This window comes from Calidris pugnax, unplaced genomic scaffold (assembly GCF_001431845.1).
Source record: "Calidris pugnax isolate Ruff unplaced genomic scaffold, ASM143184v1 scaffold162, whole genome shotgun sequence".
Lineage (NCBI taxonomy): Eukaryota > Metazoa > Chordata > Aves > Charadriiformes > Scolopacidae > Calidris > Calidris pugnax.
In genome coordinates, this window is record NW_015090900.1 from 114,728 (window position 1) to 124,909 (window position 10,182).

Consider the following 10,182-nt stretch of genomic DNA (forward strand, 5'->3'; position numbering starts at 1 on the left):
AGGTAAGAAATAAGAAAAGGAAAATTCTAGCTGATGAATCTTTTCTCCCACCTCCCCTTTGTACTTTAATTAGTACATTTTGCTTTTCTCTTTCAATGCACTTCCCTCCCCTTACCCCCTACCTCTTTCCAGTATTGTTCTCCTGATTCTCTGAAGATGTCAGCTTTAATACCCTCCATCAACACCCTTCCCTCATCTGAGACAGCTCTCTCTGAATGCAGAGAATGGCTGTTGTGTGTCTCCCTCTTTCTTTTAATGCTCTGCTTTTCTGCGTGCCCTTTTACAAGAATAAAACGGGAGAGAATGTTTCTGTGTGATGGGAAGAGCACAAATTAAAAATACACTGAAAAGGACAGGATTGCCCAGTCAAGGGAGGTCTTATCTCTCCTGTGCCTTTTGCTGGTGGACTCCTGATGTGATGCTTTGCTCAGAGAGATGGTCACAGTTGTGGTCTTTCAGTGACCCAGTGTTACCCATCTGGGAAGTCTCATAGGATTCCACTCAAACCAAAGCATTAGGAAGCCCATGATGGGGTCCTGTTTTAAGATGTTTTCCAGGTTGAGCTACAGTCACCCTTTGTCATTCTGGGAAACATAAGAACACACACACATGGAGTTATATATCAAAATATTATTGCCTCTGCATAAAGCAGCTCTCAGATATTCTGCACAGCAGGAGGAATTTCAGCTTCAATAAGGGTATTTGTATATATAAAAATAATAATTAAACACGCTTCACATTTATCATTTTGACTTCAGTTCACTGCATTGAAATACAGAAGGTGATCTCTGTCGGTTGAGGTAGAGTTCTTTTCATCCCACATCCTTAAATCTCTGTAAGGTACTTCCAGCCAAGCAGGGGTGCAATTTTGCAGTTACAGAGAAGCAAACGTAATGTTAGCAGTTCATCCTGGCTCAAAATCACCATGCAGGCCCAACACTCTGTGTTTTCAGAACCCAGCTGATGGTTTCACCCAGGTCGGGGTTGTGTTTTTGCAGCCTCAGAGGTGGTTTTCAGTGGTACCTCCAGGAGGTATCACCACCTGCCTCACCCCTGGCTGGCTCCTGCCAGAGCTGTAACACCTTATTGCAGCTGTACTTATACAGAGGGATGGTGAACACACGTTAGTTACTTAGCAGTAAAAATACACCTTTTATGTCCCTGAAGCCCTGTATCTTCATAGGCCAGACATCAGTAGAAAAAATTCTGTCCAGGTGAATAAATACAAAAAGCACCACTGTTGGCTATTTGTCCTTGTTCCTGTTTAGGCATCCTTGCCCGGATATTTGGAGCTCTCTAGTATTTTCCAGACACACCACAGAACTGGTGGGGTGCTCTAGGTCCTTCCCATGTAATGTGTGTGCTGGTAGCCTTTGAATTGAAACTTTTGATCATATTTTTCCTCCATATTTGAAGTCTCAAACGCATCACTTAGCACCGTGGATGCAGGAGGTGTCCCTTCGGTAGAATTCTCGCTGTCACAGTCACTTGCAATACCTTCGTCTTCTGCCACCTGTAATGTCTGAAAGGAAATGAGCAGCCTGGTGCTGGGATCCTCACTGAGCTGTGATGTGTCACCGACCTGGACACGCAGATCAGCTATCCGTTTCTGGTGACACTTGGTGAAATGATGAGCCTTCCTATGCAGGTAGTGCTCATCGGCTGGAAGTTTGTCATAAATCCCCTCCATCGGTGTTTGAAGAGGGGTCATTTCCAGGCATTCATCCCTGCCTGTATCATCTTCCCTGGGACCTGGGAATCTCACATCAGTGAGGGATATTCTTCCCAAAGAAGAACTGTGAGAAAGGGATGCCTTCTCATTTCCTTGGGATCCTGAGGTGTCCACCTCGTTCTTTCTCATTGGAAAGAAGGAGAAACCCAAGGTACTTAGATCAAGCATAGATTCACTACCCTCAGAGAGACCTCCAGTTCCAGAGTCCAAGCTGGTTTCCACCTGAGCTGTTCTGGATGGTTGACAGTTGAGATCTCTCTTTGGAAAACGAAGCTTTTCAGTATATGGGATGAAAGTACTACTGTCTTCTTCCTCCTCCTCCTCTTCTGATGATGATGATGATAATGATGATGATGATGATGAGAGGAAAGAAGCCATCCATGGTAGGTTGTTTCTTGCTAGAGTTTGGTTTGTCTTCCTTTGTGACACTGGCTTCTCTGTGCAGAGAAGATAGTCCCTGAAGAATTCTTTTTCACTGGGCTCACAGTGAACGGCTGTTCCAGCAGCTTTTACATGAGATAAATCCTACCAGGGAGAAGAAACGAGACACACAGATCAGTGAGTTAGGGATGCTTTTCAAATAAAAGCTTGGAAATAGGACATGCCAGAATAAAAGCTTACTTAAATGGGACTGATGAAGCACAGAACTCCCCCGCTCCCCCCCATTTACCCTCCAAAAATCAGGAGGACTTTGAGTTTGGGCCGTACCAAAGCATGAGGCATCTTCTTTCGCTTCGTATCTTGTTTCAGCAAATAGATGATGAAGGCAGTTGTCATAAAGAAGACGAACACAGGGATCGTGGCATAAAGCAGAAACTTCCATTCCATTGCTGAAAAAGAAAAAGACAAAAATAGTCTCCTGCTGTTGGTATATCTTATAGCAGTAACAGGCTTTTATATTCAGTTTTTCTTTCAGAAACCTCAGAAAATGTTAGGCTCAAGATCCTTATTTTTTACAAATGCAGAGAAAGGATAACAGACTTACCTCTACGTCAGAGTCACAGCCAAAAATGAATGTTGATACCAGAGAGTGCCTTACTTGGAGCAGGTCAAAAATGAGATTTTAATCACATATTTTTCATTTTTTAATATTCCCAAAAATTCATTGTGAGCATAACTCAGGTACAATATTTTACAATTTTCAGAAAATATTCCAGGGTTGGATTTTTTAAATGAAAATATTTCTGCAGAAAGCAGGAACCTTTCAGTATAAAATCCAACCAGCCTATTTAACAAGAAACCCATTTATTTTCATTGAAAAGCTAATTTTGGTGGAAATCTTTGACTTGCCCCAATCCCGTTTGCTGTCTTACCACATTAATTTCTCAGCAGGGCCATACCTTTGTGGTTCAATAGCACACACAGTGGTTGAGAGAATTCGCTGTACTTGAAGTCAATGCTTTGGAAGGAAGATCTGGCACTTAAACAGTAGTTGCCCTTAAGTGCAGTGGTGTCAATAGTCACTGTATGCTTCCTAAAGTTACGTTCGTATCGCTTCTGTTTAGAAAGAAAAAGAACAAAGGGTTGGAAAGATGATTCTTTCATTGTTTGAGTGGTATTTCTCTACCTTTTTAGCCCATGATTCTCTTCATTATGTTGTGTGGCTGGAAGGTGTGTGGAGAGGCCCTTCATGTCTTTCTGTTTGTAGCTTCTCTCCCGGGGTTTATGGATTCTGGGGTGGGTTTTCCAGCTGGTGCTGTGCTCTGTTCTGCCATGGCATGCTCTTAGTGGTACCCGAACTAGTTGCTTTAAGCCTCAGATATCACCCTATTATGCTGACTGTAGTGTAACCTCCCCATCACATTGTCCTGATAAAAACAGGGAACTACCAATAAAATAAGGACGAACACACGCTCTTCTAATATTTTTTCTCTGGCTTTGGTTTAACTCTGGTTTGGGCATTTCATTTTCTCCAGGCCCTGGATCCAGTCCCTCCCTGCCCAGAAATTTGAAGCTATTTCAAGTCAAGCTGGGCATCGTTCCTCCCTTTCATCTAAGAAGCGCCACTTTTACTGACCTTGTCTTCAGATCCAGCTTCCCAAAGGTTCAAGTCGTACATCCAAGATAATCTCTCCACACAGGTGGCCATAGGGAAGGAGGCATTCACATGGATTAAGTTCTTCTTGACATTCACATTTAGCACTGGGGGAGCCAGTTCCACTGTAATTGAATGACCAGCCATAAGAATAGTGCTCGCCTGTGTCTAAGCTTCACAGAAGTAACGTTTTTCTGTGACTGCTCTACACCTGTAACTGTTATCTTGTGATAGACGTGAAGGAAGGAGGAAGGGAAAGAAATACCTCTTTTTTATCTAAAATACCTCTGCTGGCATGTGGGGAGCTTGAAGCCGGTTTGTTCACTGAGAACATTGATGAACAAATTCTGACACGTGCTACAAAATGTGAAGGAAGGAGAAAGGGAAAGCTTGAAGCTGGTTTGTTCACTGAGAGCATTGATTTCATTGAATTTCATTGAATTTCTAGAGTTGGAAGGGACCATAGAGATCATCTAGTCCAACTCCCCTGCTGAAGCAGGGTAATGTATTTTCAAATAATCATGGCTCCTTGTTGTTCGTGCTCACTCAAGTCTCTGTAATTCATAAAGCTGCCTGTTACTCTTTCTGTGGTGTGTGGTCTACTTGTTTGCTCGTGCCAACACTGTTGTTGGGATGTCCTTTCATCCTGGCTGTAACCTAATAGATACTCACCATCCAAATGGTATTCCTTGAATTGTGATTCTACCCATGGCGACTGGAATCTTCCAGAAACAGCTTTTACTCGAGCCTGGACTTTAACAAAGAAGTTTGGAAGCACACAAGTCAGATTGCAAGAGGTTCCGTGAATATTTTTGCAATGAGGAACTTTCATCCATTTGTCCATGCGTTCCTGGCTAAAAGAAGAAACAAGCAAACCATAATATTAGACATGCTGGTTTGTTATCATTTGTAGAGTAAGAGAAGGAAGTGTTTTGGAGGATGAGTACCAAATCTTGCTCAGAGTTTGGAGCACTTTCCAGATGGATAAGGATTGGTTTTAGTGAAAGGATGCAGCCAGGTCACTGGTCATAATGCCATTGATTAGTAGAGATGCACAGACGTTTGCCCTGTGCCATACTCTCCTTTGTAAGCATCCTTTGTAAGCACTTACCTTTTATACCTCACAGTGTATGTCACATCTGGTGGAGAGCCTTCTCCTGGAGTCCATGTCAAAATCATGTCAAAATCCTTTGAGAGTAGTGTAACGTTTTGAGGAGAGGGAAGTTGAACATGACCTGATTGAAAGGGAAAATTACAGAAGAGGTTCCGTGAATATTTTTGCAATGAGGAACTTTTATCCATTTGTCCATGCGTTCCTGGCTAAAAGAAGAAACAAGCAAACCATAATATTAGACATGCTGGTTTGTTATCATTTGTAGAGTAAGAGAAGGAAGTTTTGGAGGATGAGTACCAAATGAGTATCAAATCTTGCTCAGAGTTTGGAGCACTTTCCAGATGGATAAGGATTGGTTTTGGTGAAAGGATGCAGCCAGGTCACTGGTCATAATGCCATTGATTAGTAGAGATGCACAGACGTTTGCCCTGTGCCATACTCTCAATCAGGCATCCTTTGTAAGCACTTACCTTTTATACCTCACAGTGTATGTCACATCTGGTGGAGAGCCTTTCTGTGGTGTGTGGTCTACTCGTTTGCTCGTGCCAACACTGTTGTTGGGATGTCCTTTCATCCTGGCTGTAACCTAATAGATACTCACCATCCAAATGGTATTCCTTGAATTGTGATTCTACCCATGGCGACTGGAATCTTCCAGAAACAGCTTTTACTCGAGCCTGAACTTTAACAAAGAAGTTTGGAAGCACACAAGTCAGATTGCAAGAGGTTCCGTGAATATTTTTGCAATGAGGAACTTTCATCCATTTGTCCATGCGTTCCTGGCTAAAAGAAGAAACAAGCAAACCATAATATTAGACATGCTGGTTTGTTATCATTTGTAGAGTAAGAGAAGGAAGTGTTTTGGAGGATGAGTACCAAATCTTGCTCAGAGTTTGGAGCACTTTCCAGATGGATAAGGATTGGTTTTAGTGAAAGGATGCAGCCAGGTCACTGGTCATAATGCCATTGATTAGTAGAGATGCACAGACGTTTGCCCTGTGCCATACTCTCCTTTGTAAGCATCCTTTGTAAGCACTTACCTTTTATACCTCACAGTGTATGTCACATCTGGTGGAGAGCCTTCTCCTGGAGTCCATGTCAAAATCATGTCAAAATCCTTTGAGAGTAGTGTAACGTTTTGAGGAGAGGGAAGTTGAACATGACCTGATTGAAAGGGAAAATTACAGGAGTGATTTAAAATATCTTTGGGCATAGAAATATCACCCAGTTTTGACCAGGGTGGTTTCAAAATTTGGGGCAGAGCAGCTCAGTTCATTTAAGACTGGAGATTGGCTCCAGAAGCAGGTATGGCTGTGATGTAGTCACGTTTTCCTCATCTCCTATAAAGCATCTTCATCTCAACAGCTTTTAGAATTAGAATCTACATTTGTGTGAACCATCCTATGGTATAATTTCGAGTGGCTTCCCCCATGGTCTCCCTGGATTTCCCTATGACCTGGTTTACAACCCTTGAAACTCCAACCCTTCTGCCTTGGGCTTCCACCCCCCGGTGCCTGGTTGAGGCAGACACCGCTGGCTCCCACCGCTCATTCAATCCCAGTTCTTCTAGGGCAGATCCTACGATGAAGGCAGCGAGATGCAGCACACAGCCTTGGTTTTGTACATTCCTGCTACTTACTGTTTCTGGCAGGCAAATATGTACATCACTAGCCTTCAGCAAGACACATTCTACAGACAGATTTTAAATCGCCACTTCTGTACAGCGGAATATTTCGCTTTCTGTGAATAATTCCCATTTAAACCGCTTAAAATTGACCTATGTATATCTTTTCCTCCTACAAGCAAAGCCACATAGCATAGCAAAAAGAAAAACAGGCAGCCGTACTGTACCTCTAGTCTGCTGCAGGAAGCACAGCGCCATCAGGACTCTGACTCTCCAGGTAGACATGCCGAAGCAGAACTTTTCTGCTTGTAATATATTTCTGTTCTTGCTACCTTTTCATCGCGCTCTTTTCTTGTGTGAAGCCGGGTGAATGCCGGAGGAGCCTCGGGTGGATGAGCTGCACACATGCGCACAGCCTGCCTTCCTGGCTGGGCCCAGCTGCACGTTGAAACTGGGACAGGAGCAGACCTGAGAGTGCTTTTTTGATGAAAATAAAACCTTGTGAAGATTGAAGGACTGCGCCCTCCAGTGTAACCTCACCCAACTCTGCACGGGCTGCGTGCTCAAGGAACGCAGGAAAACAGCGCGAGCCTTAACCTTGGGACGCACCTCATTAAAAAAAATTGACCTTTGGAATTTACCTGTGTGGCTGTGAAATATTAATAGAAATCAAATAAGGGTTTACTGCATGGGATATCTGATAATAACCTAGCAATAACTAAAACAGTAATCAATCTATGGTATTATGATAGTCTTGTGTTTGCAAGAGATCAAGGATTTTCTCTTTGTTTACGTTACCAGGTTGACAATGTTTTTCAAAAATGAGGGAATTACCCCACTTTACAGATGGGGGAAGTAAAGTGCAGAAATGGGACAGGGATCTGCCCCATGGACAGTGTGGGCAAGTGAAAGGACATGGATCCTGATAAATCCTGTGGTTTCGCTGAATGCCAGTGCTGCAATTTCCTTATCCCTTAGCTACCACGTATCAGTTATTTGTCATGAACCCAAAAATACCAGTTAAGACCAGGACCGGGTGTCAGGGTCGTGCCAATGCACGGATTGTTCTTGACCCTGCACTGCCTGATCGATGGTCTCATCGACTGTTGGCCTTGCCATTTGCAGCTACAAAACTCTTGAGGTGTTTGTGTTTTCAGCACGCGGTACCTTTAAACTCCAGAGCTCTTGGGGGCAAAGCTCAGTTCCGAAGTTGGTGCTGTACGTTACAGCCTCACACGTCCTAAATCACAGTCATGGAGACAGCGTTTTGTTCTGGGTGTATCAGAAACAGCAGGAAACATCCTGGTTGAGCCGTGAGTGGTGCCACCAAGTACAATGTGCCCAGGTGTATGTGCTTGGAATAGCTTGGAATAGCTGTGCCATTGCATCCTGCCACGGGGAGAGAAGGGGGAAAAATTGCCCCATCAGTCGTGCTGTTGGGTTGGCACATCTGCTCTCCCACTCTTCCCATCACAGTCCCAGCCAGACTGTGCCATGAGGAAAGGAAAAGGGTCAGTGACACAATCACACAGAAGATGATAACACCGGCATAGAGAAAAGTGGCTTTTCTGGGTCTTCCCCAGCAGGAAAACTGTTACTGTACCTGGGAATGTCGGGTTCTGGGTACTAACTGGGAGAAGACCCAATGGATCTCTGGTTTGTACTGGCAAAAGCTTGTGTGTTTACCATGAAGGTACCAAATGTCTCCTTTCCCTGAACACCCTACGGTTCAAGCCATAGGAGGAGACACAGTTACAAGTTTCTTCAGTCACATCTTTCTCCAAAAATCTCCATTTCTTCTTACCATGGGCTTCTTTGGCCAGCGCTTTTCTTGTCCCTTGGCTATTTTGCTGCCTCTGTATAATTGCTATGAAGTTTCTCTTTCTCATGAAAAAAGAACTATAATTGGAAAACTATAGAACTAAAAGAACTATATGGAAAAAACACAAAGTTAAGAGTCTGGAAGGTCCTAAGTCTATTCCACTTTAGCATCCAAACTGCAGAGCCAGTACCAACACATGGCTTTTACGCTTCCTGTAACAGCCTCAACAAAATAGAAGTAATTTTAGGGCCAGTCTCATTAAGGTCTTGCTAAGAGCCCTCAGGCCAGCTTCTCTTATAGATGACGTGTGATTTTTAGTAAGCGTTTGCAAGAGGTGAATCTTACCATCATCATCATCGTTTCCTGTGAGACATCCGCCCTGAAATCTGGGCTCCTCTGAACTCAGGGGCAAAACTCCCCCAGGGGCAAAACTCCCCCTGATTTGAGCATGACTAGAGAACCTGTCCCAGGCAAAACAAGAGCAGTGTTGGCAGCAAACAGGGGGGGGAAAAGCCCTGAGCCACGAGGTGTCGCTGCCTGTCAAACCAAACACATTTGTTCCAGGCGCTCTCCTCTAGACCTATTTAGAAACTTAAAAACTTGGCAAGCTTTGCTAAAACGCCTTCCGCCCTCGGCATTGCCCGGCACCCTCCTCCACAGCGGCTACAGGAGTGTTTTCAACAGCATCTTCTAATTGCGGGCAGGGAGTTTGTATTGCACACAGTTTTGCTCCTCTGCCCGACTGCCGTCGTGGCCCTGGCTTTGGGTGCCCAGGCAGGTGATGGATACAGTCCTGGCAGGAGCAAAACTCGTTATCCGTGTAACCGTTGCACCCACCGATGTGCTGGGAGCCTGCTGGGGGGTCTTCTGCCCTCTGATGACTCCATTGCAGGCAGGGCTGCCCGCTGCTGCAGAGGACGGGGCTTGATAACACTCTCCATCATTGGGCAAATCATGCCACTGTGCCTACATTGTCCCAGGGTTTTACTCATATTGGGATAGGGTTGTCATTCCTTAGTGCGATGGCTCGTCTGGAGGTGGGTCTTTTCATGCTGCTGTAATTCCCATGGTACCTGGGGGACTGTCTCCATTTGCCACCTCTTGCCTCTCTGCGTGCAAGAGGTGATTCAGAGCGTGAGGACAAACCCTGCAACCTTTCTTGAGTCAGCCTGACTGATACCTTCCTTTCTTGAGGAGGGGCACTGCAGGAAATACAGTCTTAATCTTGTGAGGAAGGCACAGTTTGGGCCGTGGTTTGATTTCATTAAACCTTTGGAGGCAACAGGCAGGAAAAAGTACTGTCAGCCCAGCTCCTTCCTTTTGCTCTTATCCCATCCACGTCGTTGTTCTGACAGAACTGTGAGTCCTGTGTTCTGTGAGCTTGGGAGGACCACCATTCCCCTTGAGAAAACCCCCACATATTAAAAAATGTAACAGGGCATTTCTGGTATGAATGGCACCGTGCGAAACCAAACCAGTGATCCCTAAGTGCAGCATTCTCAACACTTCCAGTGTGCTCTTACATTTCTGTCACCACCATATTCCATGAAGGGCTGGCTGAATGCTGTCAGTATTTCTTAAAATAGGAAATAGCCTTCTGAAAAAGCCCCCACATGGAGTCTTCAGCAGTTGATTTTTATTTTCTTTCTGAAATGTTAAGAGCTTTTTTTCCCCCTGAATTAAGCAAGAAGACGTGTTTGGAGAAGGTTTCTATTGAAACACTGGAAAGTTTCAACTCAACATTTTTGGGGAAGAAAATTTTCAATTTCTGCAGGACAAAAATAATTCTTCTCTAGCAGGTCTCATAGTCGTGTGTCAGGTGAGATCACTCAGCCTAAGAGAAGGTTGCAGGCAG

General features: G+C 44.4%; 1 protein-coding gene across 1 annotated transcript; it reads right to left on the bottom strand.

The window, feature by feature from the left end:
• Positions 1 to 703: 703 nt before the first annotated feature.
• Positions 704 to 6,904, bottom strand: IFNLR1 (interferon, lambda receptor 1). Its single transcript, XM_014948640.1, has 7 exons — positions 6,733 to 6,904; positions 5,922 to 6,045; positions 5,483 to 5,664; positions 3,750 to 3,892; positions 3,073 to 3,229; positions 2,441 to 2,562; positions 704 to 2,257 (listed from the first exon to the last, which is right to left on the bottom strand). The coding sequence occupies exons 1-7, from the start codon at positions 6,788 to 6,790 to the stop codon at positions 1,337 to 1,339; spliced, it is 1,707 nt and encodes a 568-aa protein (XP_014804126.1). The 5' UTR covers positions 6,791 to 6,904; the 3' UTR covers positions 704 to 1,336.
• Positions 6,905 to 10,182: the final 3,278 nt, after the last annotated feature.

What these genes read in the sequence shown, in the direction of transcription:
- IFNLR1 (XM_014948640.1), bottom strand. Translation starts at nt 6,790, where the DNA reads ATGTCTACCTGGAGAGTCAGAGTCCTGATGGCGCTGTGCTTCCTGCAG. An exon ending in CAAGGAATACCATTTGGATG is followed by an intron (nt 3,893 to 5,482) that starts GTGAGTATCTAT and finishes ATTCAATTACAG; the next exon opens with TGGAACTGGCTCCCCCAGTG. An exon ending in TGTGCTATTGAACCACAAAG is followed by an intron (nt 2,563 to 3,072) that starts GTATGGCCCTGC and finishes TTTCTTTTTCAG; the next exon opens with CAATGGAATGGAAGTTTCTG.